We start from the raw sequence: 27,810 nt of genomic DNA, 5'->3' as shown, positions 1-27,810 counted from the left end.
TGCAGTGAAGAGACGACTGTAGTTTACTGGTTACAAAGATTTTAACAGCTTTGGTGCCTTGTCCAAGTCTTAGTTCACCTACTCTCTAGTTATGAAACTGATCAACTTTTTAAAACATCATCCTATACATATCGATACTCGTTTCCTAAGGTTAAAGGAGTTCACTCATGTCTGAGTTAATCTGGAACTGGGTCACTGGAGGCGTGGGGGGAGGAAATTAACCAGGGGCACAGAAGGATCTGCGAAGCCACATTAAATTTTATTTCCCAAAAAGTAGCTTTTATATATGATTTTACAGCACGATCAGAAGTAACAAAACAACTTGTCATATGCTTTCTTGCGTAAAATATTTCCCTTAAGAGCAGAGAAACAATCTCAGTACAAATATTACCAGGAATATCTCTACAGGAGACCCTGCTAGAATTTGTGGGAGGAGGAGGAGCCACAGACAAAGGAGGTTAGTTCAGCAGAGCATTGCGGCTCTGCCAGCAATGTCCTATTAATCCTAAAGGAACCAACAGTAACTTTGTCTTGCCGACTGTTGGCTTCTTCAAGGTTAACAGGACATTACTGGCAAAGCCGTAATGCTCGGCTGAACCAGCCTCCCTTGTCTGTGGCCCTATACACACTCAAATAATGTAAGTTAAATATTAGCCAAGAACCAGGTGTATGTGTGTGTGTGTGTGGGGGGAGCAGCAGATAGTTTACCTGAATAATCTGCCTACTCAAGTATACAGAAAGGCCAAGTTCCTGTCCAGCATAATTGAGATAAACCATTTATAACCAGTCTGCCATAGATTATAAATTATTTTATAGTCAGTATACCAATGACTACTACTGCTAATATTTAAGCTGACTTTAAAATACTAGGTATCCGTATTGGGAGCTGGGGCTCAAAGTTCCCAAATTCAATTCCTTGTACCACCATAAACCAGAGCTGAGCAGTGTTCTGGGTTTAAAAAAAAAAAGTATCATTTTAGTTTTAGAATTAAATATGCATAATTTTAAGTTCATATGAAGATAGTGCAATTTAGAAATATTCGTATCATTTCCTTTTTAGGTCCACCAGGAACTGAAATTCAGATCACAGGTGCTAATTTCGGCATTGCTATCTCGGAAATTTCAGTAATGATAAATAATGCTCCGTGTAATGTGACCATGGTGAATGAGAGTGTATTGCAGTGCATTGCTGGAGATCACGCTGGTGGCACTTTTCCTGTTGTGATGCATCATAAGGCCAAAGGCTCTGCTGTGTCCACAATTGTATACGAGTACCCACTTGCCATTCAACATATTCATCCAAGTCAAGGTAGTGATGCATGTGTACGAACCCAGAGATATTTAATATTTCAGTAAACACCCCATTTAGAAAGATAAAAGTATCCCTCAATATTTGCTGAAAATGTATAGTTCCTAGAACATGTTAAAGATATTGTTGCATATGTATCAAATAACTAAGCATATGAGTATCAGTATTTCAAAATATTTGTTTAATATCTACATCTCTTGTTTTACTTATGTTTAATTTTTATTTATTTATTAGACAGAGACAGAGAGAAATTGAGAGGGAGTGGGAGATAGAGAGTGAGAGAGACAGACAGACACCTGCAGCTCTGCTTCACAACTCCTGAAGCTTGCCTCCTGCAGGTGGGGGCCAGGGGCTTGAACCTGGGTCCTTGCCCAATGTAATGGTGTGCTTAAGCAGGTGCGCCACCACCTAGCCCCCATATCTACAACTTTTTAATGCTACTCATTTTATTTAAAACTTAGCCTTAATTAAAATGGCCAGGCCATATGTGGAATTAAGAAACAAGACATTATTGGCCTGTAATTACATTTAAATACTATTGTTCTATTCAAATATTACTTTTGGTATTTAAAATACTTACTAATCATATCCATGAACTCTTAATTAAAATACTGATTTTACATTTATGTCTCACTACTAGAAGACATGACTTTGAAGTAAAATTTTAGTACTTGGAAGCAGTTCAAGTAAATGATCAAATTTGACCTTTATTCAGAGAGGTTTTTAGCTAATACAATCAAAAGAGCTTTTGTTACTGCAACATGATATAACATAATGCAATGTATTACATCATTTTAGTTATAAGAATATTTTCATTTAAGGTAGCACCTTTTCAGGTTTTAAAATAAAGTTAAGTGTATACAATATGCTTTTGTTTGTTTGTCTTAACCAGAACACTGCTCAGCTCTGGTAAAGTTAAATATATACAAAGAGCAGGCTTCTTTTACATTAGCTTAAGGCTTTTATTTGTGTCTGTCATCACTAGGGAGCTTCGGTGGTGGTCAAACCATGACTGTGACAGGCACTGGGTTTAATCCACAAAACTCAAGTATATCAATGTGTGATTCAGAATGTGCAGTTGACAGGCTTAAATCTGATTACACAACATTATTATGCACAATTCCACCTCATACTGGTAAGTTGTCAAAAAAAAAAAAAAGAATCCCCATCTTTGAGTGAGAAAATATTAAACAAAAGAGACTCCGTGTGTGTATTTTCGGGGGGGGGGGGGTAACTGAATAGTCTTTATTACTGTCCTGATTTTTAAAATTTTCTTTAGAACTTTTTTCCTGTGTGTGTGTGTGTGTGTGTGTGTGTGTGTGTGTGTGTGTGTGTGTGTTTTAAGTTTCGTAACATTTGGCTAAGATTAGCGTGCATCTTCTCAGTCTATCACATGAACTAAAAGCTCTCAGTTTATTGAGCATGCCTGGTGAAGAAATGTTGTAGTTCCTATCTGAGTATTAGTTTCCCATAAAGTTAGAATAGTATCATGACTCTGACTGTGGTCTCTGTTCATTGCCAAGATACAAACCCAAATTGTATGTTTGGGCAAGTTAATCAACCTCTCTACACTCAGTTTCTTCATTTGTAAAATAAACATTGTCACACACAGTAGGCTACTTTATGAGATTATGTGAGATTTAGTCAGTTAATGTAATACAGTGATGAGAATGGTATCTGAAGCATGACACTGTTTCTTTTTTAGTGCTTAGGAGCTGAACTTTAAAGAACTTGAGCTCTTTTTTTAAGCCACTTATCTGTATCACTTTAACTGAATAAGTTCATTCCTCTCTATTTCAGATTTCCCAGCTATTAAGTGGAAAATTGTTAAGTCTATTACAGTGGAATATTGTGAAATTATTGTTATTTGCCATTTTATTTTATTTTTTTTTAATTTTTTAATCTTTATTTATTGATTTTGAATAGAGACAGAGATAAATTGTGAGGGGAGGGGATATAGTGCGGAAGAGAGACAGAGAGACACCTGCAGACCTGCTTCACCACTTGTGAAGATTTCCCCCTGCAGGTGGGGGCCAGGGATTTGAACCCGGATCCTTGCGCACTGTAATGTGTGTGCTTAACCAGGTGCGCCACCGCCTGGCCCCCTCTTATTTGGCATTTTAAATACACAACAAAATTAGATGAATAAAGGGTATGCTTTATGTGTCAATATTTTTTAAAACCTTAACAAAACGAGATAAAACTTGTTTTAAACTTGTTTTTCTTTCTATTTTCTGAAACAAAGAAATTTTTAAATAGTGAACTAAAAATTTTACTAGGCCTATTATAATCTCAACATCAAAGTTTTTATTTCTGACTTTTTTCTCTTAATTTTTAACTACTTATTTATTTATTCCCTTTTGTTGCCCTTGTTGTTTTATTGTTGTAGTTATTGATATCATCACTGTTGGATAGGACAGAGAGAAATGGAGAGAGGAGGGGAAGACAGAGAGGGGGAGAGAGAGACACCTGCAGACCTGCTTCACCGCCTGTGAAGCGACTCCCCTGCAGGTGGGGAGCTGAGGGCTCAAACTGTGATCCTTAAGCCAGTCCTTGGGCTTTGCACCACCTGCGCTTAACCGGCTGTGCTATCGCCCGACTCCCTGATTTTTTTTTTTTTTAACTGCAACATTCCTGTCAGCATTTGTCAGGACTCTGCCTATGCTTGCACTTTCCTAATTAGAGTTTTATATTGGATTTTGTAGTTTTTGTCTTTCATCTTACTTTCAACTGTCAGTGTGTCTGCAGATGCTCATTTATCTTTCCTTCCTTCCTCCTATAAGTTTCAATGTTGGAGCCTCCAGAAATGGATAATTAAACAGGCAGGTTTGGAAAATTCTCTACCTAGAAACTCTAAGGAAGGTTCTCTGTTTTTGTTTTTATTTTTGTTTTTTTGGTTCTTTGTGTGTTTTTTTTGTGTGTGTATTTCCCTATTGGTAATATGCTTGAACCACGTGGTATTGTGGGCCATTGGTAGAGATCTCTATTACTTTACATTGATCCTGTGTCTGAATGTGATTTTGGGGACGAGTAAGATGCTGCTGAAAATGTTGGGGTTGGAGGGTTAGAAATGAATCAGAATCTGATTGCAGACGTGCCCTCCCTCCTCTTGTAGGCAGGGGACCTGAGCAAGTTTGTGATGTGAGTGTGGTCAATGGGAAGGACAGGTCCCAATCCACTACTTCTTTTACATACTCCTTGTCACTGACTCCGCTCGTCACCAAAATATCTCCCACAAGAGGCAGTACAGCCGGGGGCACCAGACTGACAGTCATGGGATCTGGCTTCAGGTATTGTCTTTATATGTACATAAATCAATGTGTATTTGTAGACTTATACCACTGAGCCTTCTGTCATGTACGCTGTAGTGCCTATAGCTGTTTGTTTACCTGTCTGCTCAGTACTCATGCTTGAGGCCATAATGCTACTTATGGCTAACATATATCAACTACTTATTATGTAAAACTCCTCTCTCTACCCGTTGAAACTTCCTGTATTTGGGCCTAGTGATGACTGTCTTGGTAGAGTGCATGTTACCTGAGTTCAATTCCAATCCCTACCTGCAATAGGAAACTTCATAAGTGATGAAGCAGTGTTGCAAGTATCTCTCTTACTCTCTTCCCCTCTCTCTCCCTTCCCTTTTGATTTCTGTCTCTAAATGGAAGAAAGAAAGGAAGGGAGGGAGGGAGGAAGGAAGGAAGGGAGAGAGAGGAAAAGGAAAAATGGTTGCTGTCATGCAGGCAGTGAGTCTTAGTGATAACTCTAGTCACAATAAAAAGTAAAAGACAAAAAGAAACATCCTGCCTTAACTTGCTAGATATTTTCCCCTGCTTTACAGTATGGTTAAATAACCAGTTCTGAATTCTAGTGACATCACACACATAAATACCTTCTTGGTATACTTTCCCCAACATTACAACTCCAGCCCTGATTTGTTTTACTGACTCATTGAAGTATAACTTCATGTATCAGGTCCATTAAATTATATCTCCTCAGATTGTTTTCCATAAATCTGTTTATTATTTAGCTCAGATTTATGTGCTACATTGTCATAAATCTTCTGCTGACTAGACTGACTTTAAAATAGAAGAGCATTTTGAATCTTAGCAAGTATTTTTAATTCCTCAGGTACTTAAAATTACCTGCTATCCTTACTCACATGGAAACTCAAGTCTGTAAATATGATAAATTTCACACAGCCAAAGTGATCCCTACAATTATTTTATAAAGCTTCCTGTTTGGCAACAACTTAAAAACCTTCTTTTATAATTTTACTTTCTTTTAAAAAATAATTTGTTCATTTATTATTGGATAGAGACAGAGAAATTGAGAGGAGAGGGGGAAAATAGAGAGGGAAAGAGACAGAGACACACTTGCAGCCCTGCTTCTTCACTCAGGAAGTTTTCCCCCTGTAGATGGGTACCAGGGGTTTGAACCTGGGTCCTTGAGGACTGTACTGTGTGGGCTTAACCAAGTGTGCCATCACCTGGCCCCCAAGTCTAAAAGATTTTAGTAAACTGAATCCAGATAGTTTTCCTCTAACACTATTATGTGTACTTCAATTTCCTAGACTCTTAATCTTATTATTTTTCTTTTTTGGATAGGACTGAGAGAAGTTGATGAAGGGAGGGGAAGATAGAGAGAGAGAGAGAGAGGTAGACCCCTGCAACCTGCTTCATCACCTGTAAAGTGACCCCCTCCACCTCCGAAAGATGGGGACGCAGGGGCTTGAACTGGGATTCTTGCACGGGTCCTTGTGCTTTGTACTTTGTGCCTGTGTGCCATCATCTGGCCCTCTCTTGTTATTATTCTTAAATATTTTAAAGTATTGCTACAAAAAATCTGTTTCATTTTCCCTCCCCCCCCCCCATTTTTACTGCTACAAAGGTTATCTCAGGGACTCAGTGCCTGCATGACAAATCCACCACTCCCATAGACCTTTTTTTTTTTTTTTTTTCCCTTTCTCTCTGTTTTTTATTTGGTTGGATAGAGGGAAATTGAGAAGGAAGAGGAAGATAGGGAGAGAAAAAGATACCCGCACCACTTGTGAAGTTTTCCCCCTGCACGTGAAGGGAGTGTGTAGGGAGAAGACTTGAACCCAGATCCTTGCATATGGTAACCAGCATGCTTAATATAACACACATAAGATAATTAGGCTTGAGACTGTTACCTACACATTGGAGAAAGACATCAATGTTGTTTCTTCCCCCTCCTTTTTTCCCTTTACAGTGAAAACCTGCAGGATGTTTTCATTACCATAGCTGAAGCCAAATGTGATGTTGAGTTTTCCAACAAGACATATATCATCTGCATGACAAATGCTCACATCCATTCAGGGAGCTCTCCAGTGCATGTCAACATAGCAAGCATTGGCGTGGCCAAATCGGTAATGTTATCATCACAAGAAAAACTGGCACTGTATACTATGAAGTGAATTGGCAATGGATTTTTTTTTTTTTTACTTTGTTGGTATCTCCCAAACTGAGATATAACTGTAGTAAAATAGAAGATAGCTTTCTTTTAAGAAAGATAGTGTTTAAAGATAGTGTTTCTTTTTTTCGTTTGTTTGTTTGTTTGTTTTTATATTTACTTATTTTTCCTTTTTGTTGCTCTTGTTTTATTGTTGTAGTTATTATTGTTGTTATTGATGTCATTGTTGTTGGATATGTTGGATAGGACAGAGAGAAATGGAGAGAGGAGCGGAAGACAGAGAGGGGGAAAGAAAGATAGACACCTGCAGACCTGCTTCACTGCCAGTGAAGCGACTCCCCTGCAGGTGGGCAGCCGGGGTTCGAACCGGGATCCTTATGCCGGTCCTTGTGCTTTGCGCCACGTGTGCTTAACCCGCTGTGCTACTGCTTGACTTCCATGTGTTCCTTTTTGTTTTATTAAAAATATGATTGTCAATAGTTCTATCCTGGGTAATTAAAAACTACCTAATTTTCTTTTCTTTTTTTTTTATTTATAAAAAGGAAACATTGACAAAACCATAGGGTAAGAGAGGTACAACTCTACACAATTCCCACCACCAGAACTCCGTATCCCATCCCCTCCCCTGGTAGCTTTCCTAGTCTTTAACTTTCTGGGAGTATGGATCCAAGGTCATTGTGTGATGCAGAAGGCTGAAGGTCTGGCTTCTGTAATTGCTTCCCCAATGAACATGGGCATTAACAGGTCGATCCATACTTCCAGCCTGCCTCTCACTTTCCCTAGTGGGGTGGGGCTCTGGGGAAGTGGCGCTCCAGGTCATATTGGTGGTGTTGTCTGTCCAGGGAAGTCTAGTTGCATCATGCTAGCATCTGGAACCTGGTGGTTGAAAAGAGAGTTAACATACAAAATGCCAAATAAATTGTTGACCAATCATGGACCTAAAGGCTGGAATAGTGCAGATGAAGAGTTGGAGGGGGTCCTCCATTTTATAAATAGCTAGTAGGTACTTTAGTCCAAAAGGACTAGTTATAGTCCAAAGGGCCTGTGGCTATACTAGTTTTTTTCCCCTGAGCCTGAAATCTGATATGCAATAACTTAGACATGATTTTAACGAATGATAATTATACTATTGTGGGTGATTGCTGTTGAAATTTTTTATTTTATCACTATTATGCAATAAACCAACAGGTAGCTATAACAGAGTCAAGGATGCTATAATTTATTGTTAATTAAAATGTGTATTGTTTTAAAGTTCTTTCTTTAAATTCAAACTCAGGTCTTGCGCCTGTGCATTACTACCACTACTAGGTCAGCGATTTTTTTTTTTTTAACTTTTTGTTTAGGTGGGGGAAGGAGACAAAGAGAGAGCCCAGCCCTGCTTCGCCATCTTTATCTGGAGCTTTAAAAAATTTTTTTTAATATTTATTTATTCCCTTTTGTTGCCCTTGTTGTTTTATTGTTGTAGTTATTATTGTTGTTATTGATGTCATTGTTGGATAGGACAGAGAGAAATGGAGAAAGGAAGGGGAGACAGACAGGGGAGAAAGATAGACACCGCCTATGAAGCAACTCCCCTGCAGGTGGGGAGATGGGGGCTGGAACCGGGATCCTTGAGCTTTGCGCCACGTGCACTTAACCCACTGCACTACCACCCAACTCCCTATCTGTTGATTTATATGGGGCTATGCTACTCCCATGTGATGCCAGAGTTCAAATCCAGGTGCATGTTATACTAGGTAATCTATCTTCTAGATTTTTTTTTTTTGAGAAATTAAGTGATGGATTATCACCAAACACCTACATTTAAAAAGCCTTTTGTGTTCTATTACAGGATAATGCTGACTTCTTATATGTTGATGTTTGGTCCTCAAACTCCTCATGGGGTGGAAAATCTCTTCCAGAAGAAGGATCACTTGTAGTTATTACAAAAGGACAAACAGTTTTGCTGGATCAAAGTACCCCTGTTCTGAAAATGTTGCTTATTCAGGGTAAATTTCTAAAAAATTGTGGGATTTTTGTTGTTGTTTGTTTGCCTTCAGGGTTATTGCTGGGACTCAGTACCAGCACTACAAACCCACTGCTCCTGGTGACTTTTTTTTTCCATGTTATTGGAAAAATTGAAAGAGAAGGGGGAAATATAAAGAGAAATGAAAGAGAGATGCCAATAGACCTGCGTCACCACTCCTGAAGCATCCCCACTGCAGGTGTGGGGACTTGAACCTGGACACTTGCTCAGGTCCTCACGGCTTAGGACTATGTGTGCTTAACCACATATGCCTCTCTCAATTTCTCTCTGTCTCTATTCAACAAATCAATACAATTTTAAAAATAAATAAAATAAAAATTTCTGTTTACAAAACATAAGACATTTGTCTCAAAATTTTTTGTGGGCATATGCCTAAATGTATACTTTCTTGACTAACAATAGTAAAAGGCATTTCTTTCTTACAAAAGCACTGGCATAGTGGACACCAAACGTTGTAAAATCTTAGTGATTTGTTAACTTATATACTAGATGACACCTGACTCCTCTTGAATGCTACACTGTCTTGTTCTCCCTTGTTTGATTCTCTGTGAACCTCTCTGTTTCTTGACACTGTTTTTTCTATAGAAAAACTAAAGAAATTGAACTGTTAAAAGAACATAGAGAAGAGTAAATCTCTAGAAAAAGTAAAATACTTTGGACTTCAGTGCATAAGCTTCTCTACAATGATTTTAGCTCCTAAAAGATGTTTGAATTTTGTTTTTTTCTTTGAACTTCTTGGCTAATAATAGTGTTTTGCTTATTGGACCTTAGTACAAGTAAACTTTTACTATACAAATTTATTTCACATTTATTAAAAATGTTTACCTGAATGTTCTCTGATAAATCTAGACTACTACTGTTGCTAATACAAATTATGGATTAAAGCTCAGGACTAAAATTAGCATTATGATGGTTTATATAAAATGAATTTTTATTTGTGTTCTTAATTTATATTTTGAGGTTCTGTGTTTGTCAACCATAATTTGCGTTGCTGCACCTCTTACAATAAGAAAAGTTTTTCAAGGAAAAATAACTTTCCTTTTCTATCAATCTCTTCTGAATTTCTGTACTTTATGTTGCAAAAGAATTAATGTAAATTGATATGAATTGTGATGCCAGGATAGAGTAAACAATTTTAACATTCCATTTAATAAAACACTCAAATAATAGTTTCCCTTGTGACCTGTTTCAAAATCTTATGATTCCTAGGTGGAACTCTAATATTTGATGAAGTTGACATTGAACTCCATGCAGAAAACATTCTAATTACAGATGGAGGCGTTCTTCAGGTATGTAATAGAATATGACATGTATTCAGTGCTGACCTTTCTTCAATTCTTTGTACAATATTGTGTGTAAAGTGATTAAAGTGTTATACTAGTCTCTCACAGGCTTGTCTTTGTTTAGGTCTCTGCTATTATTAGAGTTTCCTAGGGTATTTGAAGGCATTTTGGAGGAAGATAATAGTGTATTGCCATAGATAGAATTTTTTTTTATTCCTCAAAATGAACCCATTTTTTCCATTTTATTTTTGACTAATGGTTACAATATTTTAAGATTACAATGTGTAGTTAACACACTATACCCATCAGTAAAGTCTGTGCCCCCACCCTCCCATCTTCCAAACCATTTACTTTAAAAACAAACAAAAAAGTAGAGACAGTTCCCTTAATAATCATAACTCATATACTAGTATATTAACATTACTTTGTTAATTGGTCTTGAGTCAATGTCCTGTGTTTATTTTCCATAGAACTACTACCAGATCTCTCTCTCTCTCTCTCTCTCTTTAAATTTTATTAGTGACTTAATACTGATTTACTAAACCATGAAATGACAGGAGTATAATTCTTCACCATTCCAACCACCAGAGTTCTGTGTCCCCATTCCCTCAATTGGAAGCTACAGTAGTTCTCCCAAGGTCACAGAAGTAGGTTGACTATTATTTCTATAACTATCTGTCTATATTTATACATATATGTCCTCCCCCCCCCCCATGGTCCTGCCTTCTCTTTCTAAGGCACACCTACATCTATGACTACTTCCAAGTGTCCTTACTTTTTTCCTCTTTTCTTTCTGGGTCCTGATGGAATTGGAGTTCTGAGCCCTCTAGTCATCTTCCCCTAATACTTCTCCCGCACTGGGAGCATGGACTGAAATTCTTTATTGAATGCAGAAGGTGGGAGTTCTGGCTTCTGTAATTGCATCTCCACCAGACATGACCACATGGACGTTGGCAGGTCAATCCATGTCTCCAGTCCTACTAGATCTCTTTGTTTCTTCTTGATCACTTGGCCAAAAAAAGAATTTAAGACAAAGCAGAAAAATTAACTTTGAGATGCAGTTTAAATATATTTTGCAACATTCCATGACAGTGTACTTAATGAACTAGAAAATTTACCCTTTGTATTTCGAAAGGAAGATACTGACAACTGAATTATCAGTTCTCAAAAGAGAGGAGAGAAAGGGGAAGGATTATTTTTTAATGGTTAGCATGATGACTGTTGGGCCAGACAATTTCACACCTGTTTGAGTTCACTTACCACACTCAAGGATCCTGGTTTGAGTGTCCTGGTCCCTATCCGCAGGAGGGAAACTTCATAAGTGGTAAAGCAAGGCTGCAGGTATCTTTCTTTCTCACTGTATCTCCCTCCCCTCTCAATTTCTTTCTGCACAATCAAGTAAAAGAAAAGAAAAAAAAGGTATCTCCCTTCCCTCTCAATTTCTTTCTGCCCTATCAAGTAAAAGAAAAGAAAGAAAAAAAAAAAGGAAAAATGTCTGCCAGTATCACTGGTATCTTAGTGCAGGCACAGGGCCCCAGTGATAAATCCCAGTGGCAATTAACGATATTAATAAATTAACTAATTTTAAAAGGTGATTTTTTTTTTAAGATTTTTTTTTTATTTATTTTATTGATGAGAAAGATAGAAGGAGAGAGAGAAAGGGCCAGACATCACTCTGGTACATGTGCTGCCGGGGACTGAACTCTGGCCCTCATGCTTGAGAGTCTAGTTCCTTAACCACTGCGCCACCTCCCGGACCACAGGTGATTTTTTTTTTTTACTTAATTATGCTCATGAAATGTCTTGCAGATTGGGACAGAAGAGTCCCCATTCCAACATAAGGCCATCATTACCTTGCATGGGCACCTAAGATCACCTGAACTTCCAGTATATGGCGCCAAAACACTGGCTGTGCGAGAGGGGATCCTGGATCTTCATGGTTGGTAGCCAGAAGAGCACAGGGTACTTACTGGTGGAGGTGAAACTAGCCTGGAAACTAGAGCTGATCCTTCCCATAACACTTTCTAAATGAAAATTTTACATTTTTAATTTCTCCTGACTTTACATATTTCCACATTTCTCTTTCTCCCTCTCCCTCTCCCTCTCCCTCTCCCTCTCTCTCTCTCTTTCTCTTTCTCTCCCCTTCCCTTATCCAGCTCAGACCAATCCCTACATACATTCAAGACTCATAGGCAAAGTCAGTCAAAGGGAAGCTCCTTAGGGTCTTTTCTGCATACTTCTTATCCCATTGTATGTGCTGCCATAAATATCTTATGCCTAACTTACCACTAACTACAGTGCTATGTGGTTATTTACTTCTTTCTTTAGCTATATAAAAGAAGGCAATAAATTCTCAAAGAAGATCCTAACTTCTCCTTCTTTGGCTTACAGTACAATTATTAGCACATGGGTGCAATTTTTTATCTCACCAAAATAGGTGTCTGTACAATACTCTCACCCCAAATTAAGGCCATTATTCTCTAGTAGTACCTGAAAGCAATCCCCCACCCTCTTCTCTTTTCCCCTAGAGTACTATGCCTTTGTGTAATACACCAAAGAAGTCCAAGTTTTACTTTGTGTTTCCCTTTCTGTTCTTAAATTCTGCTCATGAGTGAGATCATCCCATATTCATCCCTCTCCTTCTGATTTATCTCACTTCACATGATTCCATCAAGTTCCATCCAAGATGAAGTGAAGAAAGTGAATTCAATATTCTTAATAGCTGAATACTCGTCAATTATTTACATATACCACAACTTTCTTTTTTTGTTACTTTTTTCTCCTACTCCAGATTTTATTTAATTAAACCTGGTTTCTACACCTAGTTTTGTAAAAGAAACTCCCACCACTACCTAATAGAGTCCACCCACGTTGCCATCTTCAAGGCTGGATAATCTACAGGGTAGGAAGTAGGTAGAGTAGAACTCTCTAAGGTGGGGCGCCACATTGGCTTATCTCTTTTTAAACCCAGCTTCTGGCTGTTGTACAGATGGTAGAGAACTGCGTTCACTCACACATGTGCTGAGGTGTGAGCAAAATTAAAGTGCCTTCTAATCCGACTCCTTATAAAATGTGTTCATATACAAATGCTGAGTTTGAAAGCTGGGCCATTGTCAAAAATTAGACGTCCATAGGTGTGGGGGCTTATTCCTGGGATTTCAGTTGCATTCTACTGGCCACTGTGTCCATTTTAGTTCTAATATCAGGTAGTATTTCTTACAACAGGCTTATAATGACTCTAACTTCTTGAATTTGTATTTCTTATACTTATTTATTTATATTTTACCAGAGCACTGCTGAGTTCTAACTTATGGTGGTGTGGGGTATTGAACCTGGGACTTCAGAGCCTTAGGCATGAAAGTCTCTTTGTATAACTATTATGTTATCTACCCCAACCCTGCATATGAATTTTGTAAAGAATTCTTTTAAATTGATTTATAAACTTACAGTAGTTCTTTTTAATAACTCTTTTGGGATGTTATAAGCAGAGAAAATATTATTTTTATCATGTTTGCAGCGTCAAAGTAACATTATTTAAGATAAAGCAGTGGTGTGAATACTTTTAATGTATGTCTTCTATGTTGTAATGATCTTTTACATATTTGCAGTGCATAAAGTGGTATTCTGTGATTATAAATACCCTGCATTGTGCTTAATATGTAGGCTAATGTCATTTTCAGAAATTTACACATTACTGTCTGTAAATTATCCATTTAATAGTTCCTTTTGACAGTGTTGAAAGTACATCTAAATAAGTCTCTGGTTTATGTATTGTCTCCAGGTCAACCTGTTCCTGTGGTCTGGACTCGTTTGTCTCAAACTGCAAAAGCCGGGGAAAGGATTTTGATTTTACAGGAAGCTGTAACATGGAAACCTGGAGATACAATTGTAATTGCTAGCACAGGACACAGGTATGGAATGGCATCTTCATGGTCTTCTAACTTTGATTTAGAATGGATATTTCTTTGCTCTATAAAAGACAAAGATTCATGTCTCTACCCTTCTTATGCAGAAATCTATATTACAATAGTTTTAAAAATATGAAATGTGAGGCGTGAGTTTGAGCTCCAGCACGATATAGTAGGTTTTGTGCTATGATGCGTTTCACCTCGTCTGTCTCTTATTGACTCTATCTGAATTAAAATAATAATAATAATAATAATAATAATAATAATAATAATAATAGAGGGCTGGGTAGTGGTACACACGGTTAAGCACACGTGATACTAAGTGCAAGGACTTGCACAAGGATTTGGGTTTGAGCCCCAGCTCCCCACCTGCAGTGGGTAAGCTTTACAAGCTTCATAAGCAGCAAAGCAGGTCTGCATATGTTTTTCTCCCTCCCTCTGCCTCACCCTCCTCTCCTCCTCTCAAGTTTTCTCTGTCCTATCCCATTAAAAAAGAAAATGGCCACCGGGAGCAGTGGATTCCTACTATTAGTACCAAGCCCCAGAGATAGCCCTGGAGTGGAAAAAGAAAGAAAGAAAGAAAGAAAGAAAGAAAGAAAGAAAGAAAGAAAGAAAGAAAGAAAGAAAGAAAGAAAGAGAGAGAGAGAGAGAGAGAGCGAGAGAGAGAGAGAGAGAAAGAAAGACAGACTGGAATGCTACAACTGCACATATGCAGAGCCTCAACTTAGCAAATAAATAAATAAAACCAACACATCTGTTATTAAAAACCATTTATAAATGTCCTAAAACTACTAAATAAGGTACTGCATGGTGGCATACCTAGTTGAGAGCACATGTTACAATGCTCAAGGGCCAGGGTTTAAGCTTCCAGTCCCCACCTATAGGGAAAGCTTTCTGAGGGATGAAGTAGTGTTGCAGGTTTCCCTCCGTCTCTTCTCCTCTCTATCTACCACATCCTTATCTCTCAATTTCTGGCTGTCTTTATCCAATATATAAAGAAAGATAATAAACTTTGCCAATTATATTAATGCATGCAAAAATGCAAATGAGATTTTTTTTTGTTTGAGGTAATCAAAAATCCAAAATTGCTAGCATGATTGAATAAATGGGAATGGAATATTTGTAATCATGCTATAATAATTCTTGTCCCATTTTGTAATTCAATCATTACTTTGTGCTATTGAAATTTCTTGTAGAATAGGGAAGACAGCATAATGGTTTTGCAAAAGACTTGAATGCCTGAGGTTCTGAAGTCCCATGTTCAGTTACCAATGTCACCATTGAATAGTGCTCTAGTTAAAAAAATATATACTTATGACCCTTCATTTCCTTTTAACTATATATTTTCACCAGTAAGAAATAAAAGATTAATATAACTATGTTAAGTACATTTGCAAGAAGAAGCAGAAAGTATCTTGTTTTTGCTGTATTGCTCAAATCATGAGTACTAGCAAAATTAGATAAATTATGTTTATTAGGAAACAAAGAGTAATTTATGACAAGAAACAGCTAAAGTATATTAAAGATCCAGACACAGTCTATATTTAAAATCAAGATAGCATTTTGAATTTACTGTTTCCCAAGTTAAAAATAGACTTGCAGATGTTAGGAAGAGTTAAGTATATACTTGGTTTCATAAATGACCATTTTTTTCTGTCTTTGAAAGAAATTTTAATTACATAATGGCAAAATAAAAAAGCAGCAAAATGACAGGGTTTACTCGTACAGTAGAAAAGTTCTTATCCATAGCTTTTATGTATGAAATTTAAGAGTTTGTTATTTAGCATAAAATATTTTATTAAAATAGAGTTAAGGAGTTTTCTAAAAAAAATTTGACTCAGTCTTCACTATTTTACTGGTAAACTCCTACTTGAGAACCAGTAAAGCAAATGTTTAAACATACATCTTTTTTTTATTAGTGATTTAATAGTGATTAATGAGATTGTAAGATAACCGGGGTATAATTATATATAGTTCTCACTACTAGAATTCTGTGTCCCATCCCCTCCATTGGAAGATTCCCTATTCTTCATCCCTCCTTGGGAATATGGGACAAAATTATTTTGGGGAGTGCGGAAGGTAGAAGATCTGGCTTCTGTAATTGTTTCTCCAATGGTCATGGGCATTGGCAGGTAGATCCATACCCCCAGCCTGTTTCTGTTTTACCCTAGTGGAATAGGGTCCTGGTAAGGTGAGGTTCCAGAATACATTGGTAAGGTTATATGCCCAGGGAAGTCAGGATGATGTCTTTAAAATGTAGGGAAAGAGAGAGGCAGGCTGAGGGTATGGATCAACCTGTCAACGCCCATGTTCAGCGGGGAAGCAATTACAGAAGTCAGACCTTCCACCTTCTGCATCCCACAGTGACCTTGGGTCCATACTTCCAGAGGGTTAAAGAATAGGAAAACTATCAAGGGAAGGGATGGGATATGGAGTTCTGGAAATGGGAATTGTGTGGAATTGTACCCCTCTTATCCTATGGTTTTGTTAGTATTTCATTTTCCTTTTTTTAAAAAAAAAAGAATGAAAAGAGAATTTTTTTTTTTTTGCCTGCACTACAAATCCGCTGCTCTTGGAGGCCATTTTCCCATTTTGTTGCCCTTGTTGCTTTTGCTATTGTTGTTGTCGGAGAGAACAGAGAGAAATCAAGAGAGGAAGGGAAGACAGAGATGGGGAGATAAAGTCACCTGCAGACCTGCTTCACCATCTGTGAAGTGACCTTCCTTCAGGTGGGGAGCCGGGGGCTCAAACCCAGGGCTTGAACTGGGATTCTTGTGTGCTGCACTACCACCTGGCCCTCCAAGATGTATATTTTTAAGATACTCCAAGAAGGAGTAAAGCACTGTCTCTAAATTCCTTTTTAGTATATCATATGATATTTTGAATTTATTTACTTTACAGATGAATTGTTTGGTGTAGCATAAAATAAACATACCAAAATATGTTTATTTACATTAAAGTTAAATGTTTTGTTAAAATTTTACAGGCACAGTCAACAAGAGAATGAAAAAAGCACCATCGCATCTGTATCTGCTGATGGTACAAACATTACACTGACTAACCCACTGAATTACACTCACTTGGGAATCACCATCACACTTCCTGATGGGACTCTCTTTGAAGCTAGGGCAGAAGTTGGAATTCTTACAAGAAATATTTTGATAAGAGGATCTGATCAGATGGAATGGAGTAACAAAATTCCAGCATGTCCTGATGGATTTGACACAGGTAATGTTTAACAGTTGTCACCTACTGACTTAAATGTTTTCAGAAAAAAAAATTCCCTGGAGGAGAAAAATTACCCACAGTTGAGTACTTACTAAATTCTGATTTAGTTATTTATATGTGAAGTTAAATCACAGTGATTTAATATGAGAAAGACCTATTTTTCATTCATGCCACATTCCAACATTGGTCAACAAGCAAGATTCATTTCAAAGATTCTAGGGTTTCAACTAATGGAGCTCCAGGGGAACATGACTTTCCATGATCTTTGAGACAGGAGACATAATGGCTAGAGATTCATTCAAGCACCAACAACTAAATTTTGGTCCTGAAGTGACACTTATGCCTTCTCAGATATCACTAATCAGAACTGATTACATTGTTATGTTTAACTTGTAAAAAAAATGAGTGATTGCAAACTTCTTGATACCCAGCAGTGAAACAGAACTGAATACTGATGAAATTTGGTGGTAATTAAGATAGTTAGATAGAACTATAAACATTTGCAATTTTCTTCTTTTTTTTTTGCAATTTTCTTCTAACTACTTTATATAACCACTTATGCCATTATAGTTATATATTAATCGTATAATAAATAGTTTTGATATAGCCTGTTCTTCAGTGGGAAGTTTAGTATATGTCAAAGCTCACTGAATTTGATATCGAATAGCCTACATCATGATTCTAGGTCATCTCCATTGAACCATCCAAATATTTATTTAGTAGCTTTGAAACATACTACAGTATGTACATCAAGTTTAACAATATCCATGAAACCTTTCATTCTTACTGAATTAAGAATATTTCTGTGGTCCGGAACGTGGCACAGTGGCTGGGGCTCTAGACTCTCAAGCGTGAGGTCTTGAGTTCAATCCCTGGCAGTACATGTAGCAGAGTGATGCCTGCTTCTTTCTTTCTCTCACCTATCTTTCTCATTAATAAATAAATAAAATCTTTCTTTAAAAAAATAAAATAAGAATACTTCCTATTCTGCCTACTGACTCAGAGTTGTGAGAATTAGTGAGATAATGTATACTCTGTTAGTTATACTTACATAAGATTGCATTGATGATTTTATTGCCAAATTTGCAGAGAAATCCTCAGAGAGAGTAAAATAAAATGCTTTTATCTGCATTTATTATCATTCCAAGAATTATTTAGTACCTTTGAAATCTAATAAGTATACTGAGAAGTAGAGTAGATAGAGTAATGGTTCTTCTTCTAGCATTTGCCCTTCTTCCGTAGCCAGTCAACAGGTCAGGCTGAAAGCTGTCAAGAGCTGCTTGTTGCTGGCTTTGAAAGTGACTAGGATCCATATGGATTCAGTCGGCTAGGAAGGATCGTCAGTTTCCCCAATGAATGGGTACTCACGGGATGCACCACGAGAAGGTCGATCCAATGCATCCCAGAGTAATGGTTATACAAAGAGACTCTCATGCCTGAGGCTCCAAGGTCTCAGGTTAAATCACCTGCACCTCCATAAGCCAGAGCTGGGCAGTGCTCCGGTAAAAAATAAATAAATAAATAAATAAATAAATAAATAAATAAATAAATAAATAAATTGAGGCCAGGCGGTGACACACCTGCTTAAACACTCACATGATAGTGGGCTAGGACCCAGGTTCAAGTCCCTGAACCCCACTTCTAGGGGGAAAACTTCATGAGTGGTGAAGTGGTGCTGCAGGTATGTCTTGTCTCCCTTTCTGTCTTTCTCTCCTCAATTTCATTCTGTCTCTCTCCACTAAGCAATAAAAAATATTTTTAAAATATATTTAATAAATAAATAATAATTTTTTAAAAAAGAAATGCAAAAGTGAATAAGCTAAAGGATTTACTGTTCTAACTACCTAGACAAGGAGATGTATGAATATGAACATTTATATTTCAGGATTACTAGAATTATATGCTAATAAAATATATAATTACGTATTTAATTTAAAGTCGAGAAAAAAATCTGTAAAAAAACAAGAGAGAGAGAGAATTTCAATTTGGCTTTCTTTAAGGTGTCTTTAAAATTATTTTAAAGGTGAATTTGCTACACAGACATGTTTCCAAGGAAAGTTTGGAGAAGAAATAGGTAGTGACCAGTTTGGAGGCTGCATCATGTTTCATGCTCCTGTACCTAGTGCCAATATGGTGACTGGAAGAATAGAATATGTAGAGGTAAGTAGTATGATCATTAGTGGCTTGTCAAAGGTTCTTCATGAAACAAATACGTTTGAAGTTCCTGCTATTGGCCAGATGGTAGTCATCATCCGGTAGTGGAGAGAGAGAAATGGAATATTGTTTTTCATTTTATTGAGGAAGGGGAGGGAATAATGCATTACAGTAGCTGCAGTTGTTGATGCATGTGTAAAATCTCTCAATTTTCTGCAAAACACTCTCACCCCCAGCCTAGGTCCCTCTCCACCATCATGCACCAAGACCTGAAAGTCTCCCCCTGTTCTACCCCCTCCCACCCCCAGAGTCCTTTACTTTGGTGCAACACCAAACCCAGTCCAAGTTCTACTTTGTGTAGGCTGTAGCTTTTGAGGTCAATCTGCATAATAGATATTAGTAATGGTTAATTTGAGGGGGTGATAAGAATAAATCATCTATTTTTTTCCCAAACCTTAATAATTGACCAACTTGGTTTATTTTTTTTAACTTAAAAATATTCACTAAATAGAGACAGAGATAAATCCAAAAGGGAAGGGGGATATAGAGAGGGAGAGGGAAAGAGAGACACCTGCACTACTGCTTCACTGCTTCTAAAGCTCTTCCTCCTCCCTAGCCTCTGCAGATGGGGAATGGGGTCTTGAACCAGGATCCTTGCACATTATAATATGTGTGCTCTACCTAGTATGCCTCCAGCCAACCCCCCCAACTTGGCTTTAACTGAAATTTTGTGACCGTGAACAGCCTTCTAGCTTCCTAAACATCATCATTTTCATCTGTAAAAGGGAGTTAATGATACGTGATCATTTTTTTAAGTTTGTGATGATAACTGATCCTGCATATAAGACACTTTACACAACATTGAAAAATGGTAAAATTTAGGAAGATTTTAAAAAATATTTTATTGGTCTATTTGATAGAAACAGAGAGAAATCAATAGGCAAAGGTAAGATAGAGACCTTCAACCTACAGCACTGCATCATCCATGAAGCTTCCCCTTACCCATGTTTGAACCTGGGTCCTTACACACTGTAACACTACCAGCTCCCCTCCAAGGTTCTTTCATTATTATTATGTAAGAGTCAAGGTAAAGAAGAAAAACAAGAATTTATGTGGTCTTTATATCTTGCTAAATGAAAGAGTTTCATAAAAGACTGAGTTGAAAAGCAGAAGAGGGAGATTGCACAACATAGATAGCACATAGCATTGTATATGTGAGGCCTTGGAATTGGTTCCTGGTACTACATGAAAGCAACAAAAATCAAACAAATAGAACTCCATGGATGGTAGGATGGAATTTTGTCTTCTTACCGTCTGAAAAAAAGTAAAATAACAACTTAGGCCAGAGTGGTGACTAATCAGTTGAGAGCACGGGTTGCATGCTAGATACCCTGGCATTTGGCATTGCATTAGGAGAAAAATCAAGAGTCCAAGTTAGCCTTTGTTCACGGTATTGGTGTCAAATATAGTCTGCTATATATTGAATTTGATGTGTTGGAGGTCAGTGTATTCAAATGAATTATATGTAAACTGTAAATGCATTAGTAATAATAGAAAATCAGATGTTTATTTTTTTTGAGGACAAAAAAATGCTCTAGACAAAAATCTGAGTCTGTGTATAGCACTAAAGAGCTGTCTGTTGGGATTAACAGATATTCCATGCTGGCCAGGCTTTCCGGTTGGGACGATATCCAATCCACTGGCACCTTCTTGGTGATTTACAATTCAAATCTTATGTAAAAGGTTGTTCAATTCACCAGACCTATAACAGAGCTGTTACTATCCACAATACGCATCACCTTCTGGTTGAGAGGAATATTATCTATGATATTAAAGGAGGAGCATTTTTTATCGAAGATGGTATTGAGCATGGCAATATCCTACAATATAACTTGGCAGTATTTGTTCAGCAAAGTACTAGCCTTCTGAATGATGATGTGACGCCTGCTGCATTTTGGGTGACCAACCCAAACAACACCATAAGACACAATGCAGTCGCTGGGGGCACTCACTTTGGCTTCTGGTACCGAATGAACAACCATCCGGATGGACCATCCTATGACCCAAACATTTGCCAGAAAAGAGTTCCTCTTGGAGAGTTTTTTAATAACACCGTTCATTCTCAAGGTTGGTTTGGAATATGGATCTTTGAAGAATATTTTCCCATGCAAACTGGATCTTGTACTTCAACAGTACCAGTACCTGCTGTGTTTAATTCACTCACTACTTGGAATTGTCAAAAAGGAGCCGAGTGGGTCAATGGTGGTGCCCTTCAGTTCCATAACTTTGTGATGGTTAATAACTATGAGGCTGGAATTGAGACCAAGAGGATCCTCACTCCTTATGTTGGAGGGTGGGGAGAAGACAATGGAGCCATGATAAAAAATGCCAAAATAGTTGGTCATCTTGATGAACTGGAGATGGGGTCTACATTTTGTACGACAAAAGGCCTGGTACTCCCATTTAGCGAAGGCTTAACTGTATCTTCTGTGCACTTTATGAACTTTGACCGTCCCAATTGTGCAGCTCTGGGTGTTACATCCATCACTGGAGTTTGTAATGAGAGATGTGGAGGTTGGAGTGCAAAATTTGCTGACATCCAATATTTTCATACACCCAACAAGGCTGGTTTTCGATGGGAACATGAAGTGGTACTGATCGATGTTGACAGTACACTGACGGGTAAGATTATGATTTTATTTCTGATAAAATCTATTGGAAATATGTGTAAACAGATGAATTGTTAAGGCAGACTTGCATGTTGGGAAGACAGAGCTGAGTTGTGAACTCAGATGCACGTGAATCACAGACCTTAGCCCAGAATCTAACTTGGTCAAGGATATAGGCCAGCACTTAGCACAGACAAGATATTTTTCTATTGTTTTTCCTTGTTGTTAAATACAGCTCTCATAGGATAATATCTATCTTTTTTTCCTCCTGCATTTGTAATTTGGTTTTATTTTATTATTTTTAATATTTTTATTTATTATTGGGTAGAGATAGAGAGAAATTGAGAGGAGAGAGAAAGAGGCTGAGAGACATCTGCAGCCCTGCTTCACCACTTGTGAAGCTTTCCCCCTGCAGGTGAGGACCAGGAGCTTGAATGTGGGTCTTTGCGCACTGTAAACCTGTGCACTTAACCAGGTGCACTTTTGCCTGGCCCCCTATCTTGGTTTTAAATTAATAGCACATGTCAAGCAATATACATGGTCAGGTATTCATCACAAAAGGAAGCTCATCCATTTTAGAACTCCTCTGTGTTGTACTCAGTTATACAAACAACAACAACAACCAAATGCTACTTAAATTCCCTAGCCAATCATAGCCCATAAACCTACAAATTCCAGATGTATTATATTCCATTAGTAGTATGGACAGATAGGATATATCCTGCTAAAATACTTTCCACCCCTTGACCAATTGATTTACCTCACTTCCTGTCTCCTACTTTGGCTGTGAGTGCTTCAGATGCCATTCTCCTATTGTATCCACAATAAACTCCCATTCACTAAAAAGCTTCTATTCTCCTCACTGGTTGGTTGCTGGGATATAGCATTTGCACCCTGTAGACAACTTCATCTTTAGATTCTTAATATTAGGTGGGATGCATGCTGTTTGTGTTCATTTCCTAGGCAAGAAAGGATACACTGTCATTCCGTACAGCTCATTGCTGGACCCTTCTCACTGCACTCAAGAGGCTGAGTGGAGTGTTGGATTCCCTGGGTCTGTGTGTGACACCTCAGTCAGCTTTCACCGATTAGCATTCAACAAACCATCTCCAGTAGCTCTGCTTGAAAAAGATGTGGTTCTTTCAGACTCTTTTGGTAAGTGGAATATAATCATTCAAAGCATTAATGTAAACATTTCTCTGTGGTACAGGGAGAAAGCTCACTCGCTAGATGTCACATTATACCATACACAAGCACCAGAGCACAGCACTAAGACAAAGCTACACAAATAGTGGAGGGGTGCTGTGGTGTCTCTCTTCTCTATCTCTGTCTCCTTATATTGGATTGTTGTAAAAAGTTATTTCCTATTTTTTTTTTCTGATTTTCTATGCAAAATGTGTCATGACTCATCTGACAACTCAATATATGAAGCCAAGGGGGTTGGAGGAGTCTGCTGGGTACAGTGGATTCATGCTATCATGAGGCTCCAGTGGCACAAGAAAAAAATTTTTTTTCCAAAATTTTCACCATCTTCCTCTTAAGTAGTTATATAATGCTTAAAACATGGACAGATCATAATATTTAAATCAGTCAGAAACCAGGCAAGAAACAAAATACACAGACCTTTGGTGACAGGAAGGGTGAAAAATAAATAAACAAAATAAAATCCACCCCCCAAAACAATTTTGATCTATACTCCTAGTGGGAGAGAAGTGATAAGGACTTGAAGAGGTTAAGAAGGCTCTGAACTCCAGCTCCATCAGGACCTGCAGAGAGAGGAGGAAAAAGGGAAGAACATTTGGATGTAGTAATAGGATCATGAGTGACTTGGAGGAAAAGAGAGGACTGGACATGGAAGAAAAAGGCAATAATGTAAAAATCTAGACAGATAGCTGTAGAGATGATGGTTACCCCTTTTCTGCAACCTTGGGAGAACCACAGTGGTTTGTAATGGAGAGATGGGGATTCAAAACTCTGGTGGTTGGAACGGTGTGTGAAATTATACCCCTATTGACATGTAATTTTGTAAATCAGTATTAAATCACTAATAAAATTAATAAAGAAAAAGAAATTAAATTTTAAAAGCACATATTTTGCATGCACAAGTACCTGGGTTCGAGCCCCCCACTCCCCCCGTGCACTTAATGAGCAATGAAGCAGGTCTGTGGTTGTCTGTTTTTCTCTCTTCCTATCTCCCCCTTCCCTCTCAATTTCTCTCTTATCCTATCAGGTAAAATAGAGTGAGGAAAAAATATAAAAGAATAAAAAAAGAAACAACACACCCAAAATAATCGTGTGAGAAATAATATATATATATACATATATATATATATATATATATATATATATATATATATGCCATCACGATCTCTTGATTAAAGAATCTCTAGGCAACATTATAACAGAGTAAGATATAGAGCAGGAAAGCTGACATGCCCTTGTAGCAAGATGGAAAACCTGTACCGTTTTTACTGCCACTGAACCTAAGTGCTTTGGATTATGCTTTCTGATTGAAATGGGATGGGGAAACATTTACTAGGTCAATAGCTACACACCAGATGCCCAGACTGTTGACTTACTGATTTGCTTCAGTGAAGATACTATACCTGGAACACCAGATGTGTCTGCCATCCTTTCCTGACTAGATTGCATTAATTTACTGTCATTATTCATGATCCATCTGGCACTTGCACCAGTCAAGCAAACAAGTTAAATGGGGATGTGGTAGAATTCCCGATTTCAGGTCTTTGATTGTGGCACTAAATTTACATTTTTGCCCTAGAGGGTTTAGGGTTGTTTTTTGGTTTATTATACTAAGGGTTTAGAGAGAATGATTCCTAGGGCGTTCCCCCTGTCCTTTCTACCTGATTTGCCTTCATCCTGTTATCGAACCAGTTTGGGAATCCTTCCAGTTACTAAGAATATCTATCCCCACCTAAATGATGAAGCTTATCCTACCAAGATAAATCTTTATATTTATCTCTTTTTTGCCATGTCCATTCATCTGTCACCTGTCTAGGAGTTGTTTGCTAAAATACCAAGCTATAATTAGTCTACATGCATTGCTTCAAAGGACTACAGTTTTTTCAGAATAAAGTGTTGATAAATAAACACCATTGTTTACTGGCCACATTGCAATGTAGTTTTCAACATTTTCTGCATAAGAATAAGTGGAGCTTCCTGCTGACAGTATAAAACTAATCAAAATATATAATGAAAACATAAACACAGATATTTTACCAACAAAATTCAAGCATTCTTACTTCCTCCATTTAGTGTCAGCTCTACCACATTGCTTTAACCACTTTTTCAAGTATTGCCAATACTAACATAGTACAAACATGTTGTTTTTTATTGGCAACCAGAGTTCTTGCTGGGGTTCAATGCCTGCATGAGTCCACCATCTGGATCCAAGCTAAATAAATTTTTTAAATGTATAGCAAGATTATATCAGAGACACTATAGCTGCTGACAATGTGACCTGTGCAAATCTACCAGGACACACTAGAAATGTGTTATTTCATTCCAAGTTATCAAAGCATTTAAAAAATATTTATGTTTATTTTTTATGAAAAAGAGAGCAGAATATCACTCATCTAAACCTAATCTTGTACTCTGTTGCTGACCTGTCTTCTTACCCGATTTTATTAAAATGCTTCTTGTAAAATATCTAACTTCTGCTACCCAAACAGAGCTCTGTAGTTCTAGTATACATTCTGGAACTGGAGAAGTAACTAGCATATAGATGAGTAGGTCCCACTGCTCTCTCTAAAAACAAGGGCTCATTTATCTCCTGCCCTTCATGAGCTCCCACTCAAGCTGGCAGACCAGATTAGAACAGTGGCATTTAGAGTGATTGGGTATAAATGTCAGTGCAGAGCTAAAATCCATCAGGTCTTTTTTAAAGATATGGATGGTTTCCTTCCTCTCCCTAGTGTGCAATCTTGGCGATCTCAGTCAGTGAATTGGGAAACCTATGTTGGTTATTGTTGGAGGGTGTGACCACAGAGGTTTGGTGGTGGAAGTGATGTGTAACTATACTCCTATTATCTTGTAATTTTATAAATCACTATTACATCACTAATAAAAAAATACTCCCCAAAAGGTATTGGAATCATGAATAATGAAATGCTGTACTAGCCACGGCAGAGATTTCCATAAAACCCTAATAGTTTGCATTTGCACTTGATCAATGGAAGAGGAAATAGCGAGTCAGAAACTACTTTGACTTGTTTGCGTTGTGTTCACCCACAGGCACAAGTATTGTACCCTTTCAGAAGAAACGATTAACTCACATGTCAGGATGGATGGCTCTGATTCCAAATGCCAGGCATATTAACTGGTATTTTAAAGATGTTGATCACATAACCAACATATCATATACATCCACATTCTATGGATTCAAGGTAAACTAACCCTTCTTTTCATAATTACAATTGCGTATTATTTAAACACAACCTATGCTCATTATCTTACATCAGTTATTAGGTCCAAGAAGTCCTTGCTTCTGTTACTGACCTGCTAAAAAAGTCCTACATACCCTTCATGACCAACCTTAACTCTAATAAGAAAGCAGAAAATGCATGCACACACACACACACACACACACACACACACACACACACACACACAGTTTAGTAATCAAAAGTAAACAATCTTATTACCATATTCCCATCACACTACGTTTGTATCCTATTACTAGAACCATGGTAATAACTAACATTGATTTAGTGCTAATGATGTTTCAGAAGGCAGCTAGTGGTTTCATTATTTGTATCATGAAGTCATCAAACAGAATATAATAAGCCAAGTTCTGTATGCCGACCACCTAAGTTCATCTGTATCTAATATTCTGTGTTTACTTTCAACTTTATAAAAGAGATAAACATTTTAAATGGTGTGGAAGCCCCTGGATGATTTACCCTGATCATTCCCCCCTATCCACTTCTATGTAAAACACTATCTTGAACTGGTGCTTTTATCCGCATTAATGTTCTTCTACTTATATGACATAAGTATATAGCTATAAAATTATAAATAGAACTCCTAGCATCACATGAAAAGTTTTAGAACAGTATCACAATAAAATATTCTCTAATGACATGCATATACAGGTGCTATATTCAGAGAAAGAGCCTTTCATTGTCCTAGTATTAGTACTACTGTTAATACCACAGATATGTAAAATGTTGCTTAATAAAATATAAATTTAAAATGAAAAGCAAACTAAAGCAAATATCAATAGAGGGGCTAATAGTATGTTATCAAAATCAGTGTATATTATTCATGGTATTACCATGTAAAAAAGTCATGTGTTTGTAATCTTTCATAGGAAGAAGACTATGTGATTATATCTCATAACTTCACTCAAAATCCTGATATGTTTAATGTCATTGATATGAGGAATGGCTCCTCAAATCCATTAAGTTGGAACACTAGCAAAAATGGAGACTGGCACCTTGAAGCCAACACTAGCACTCTATATTACCTGGGTATGCAATCATTAGACAAAAGTGATTAACGTTTTCCTTAATTAAGATAAGAGGTACTTAATGAAAGGGATGGGTGATGGTACACCTGTTATAATGCACGAGGACCCAAATGCGAGTCTCCAGTTCCCACCTGCAGTGGGAAAGCTTTGTGATCAGTAAAGCATTTCTGCAGGTGTCTCTTTCTCTCCTTCTCTATCCCTCCATTCTCTCTCAATTTCCCTATTTAGCCAATTAATTAATTAATTAAGATTACTTAATGAGCAAACACAATACTTAGTGCCCTGAATAAATAGTGTTTATGAACATTTATT

General features: G+C 37.4%; 1 protein-coding gene across 1 annotated transcript in view; it reads left to right on the top strand.

Annotated features, from left to right (window-relative positions):
• The window catches only part of PKHD1L1 (PKHD1 like 1), a 214,825-nt gene that overhangs the window by 121,457 nt on the left and 65,558 nt on the right, over positions 1–27,810 (top strand). The window contains exons 38-51 of the mRNA XM_060202102.1: positions 1,061–1,309; positions 2,295–2,444; positions 4,425–4,599; positions 6,539–6,695; positions 8,571–8,727; positions 9,975–10,054; positions 11,858–11,987; positions 13,830–13,959; positions 16,943–17,184; positions 19,208–19,344; positions 20,991–22,020; positions 22,971–23,162; positions 26,262–26,413; positions 27,340–27,499. Of these exons, the coding sequence (XP_060058085.1) occupies positions 1,061–1,309; positions 2,295–2,444; positions 4,425–4,599; positions 6,539–6,695; positions 8,571–8,727; positions 9,975–10,054; positions 11,858–11,987; positions 13,830–13,959; positions 16,943–17,184; positions 19,208–19,344; positions 20,991–22,020; positions 22,971–23,162; positions 26,262–26,413; positions 27,340–27,499 (3,141 nt within the window). The remainder of the gene's footprint in view (positions 1–1,060; positions 1,310–2,294; positions 2,445–4,424; positions 4,600–6,538; positions 6,696–8,570; positions 8,728–9,974; positions 10,055–11,857; positions 11,988–13,829; positions 13,960–16,942; positions 17,185–19,207; positions 19,345–20,990; positions 22,021–22,970; positions 23,163–26,261; positions 26,414–27,339; positions 27,500–27,810) is intronic.

Source organism: Erinaceus europaeus, chromosome 1 (assembly GCF_950295315.1).
Source record: "Erinaceus europaeus chromosome 1, mEriEur2.1, whole genome shotgun sequence".
Taxonomy (NCBI): domain Eukaryota; kingdom Metazoa; phylum Chordata; class Mammalia; order Eulipotyphla; family Erinaceidae; genus Erinaceus; species Erinaceus europaeus.
Note: the sequence above shows the minus strand (reverse complement) of the source record. Positions and strands in the feature narration are given on the sequence as shown.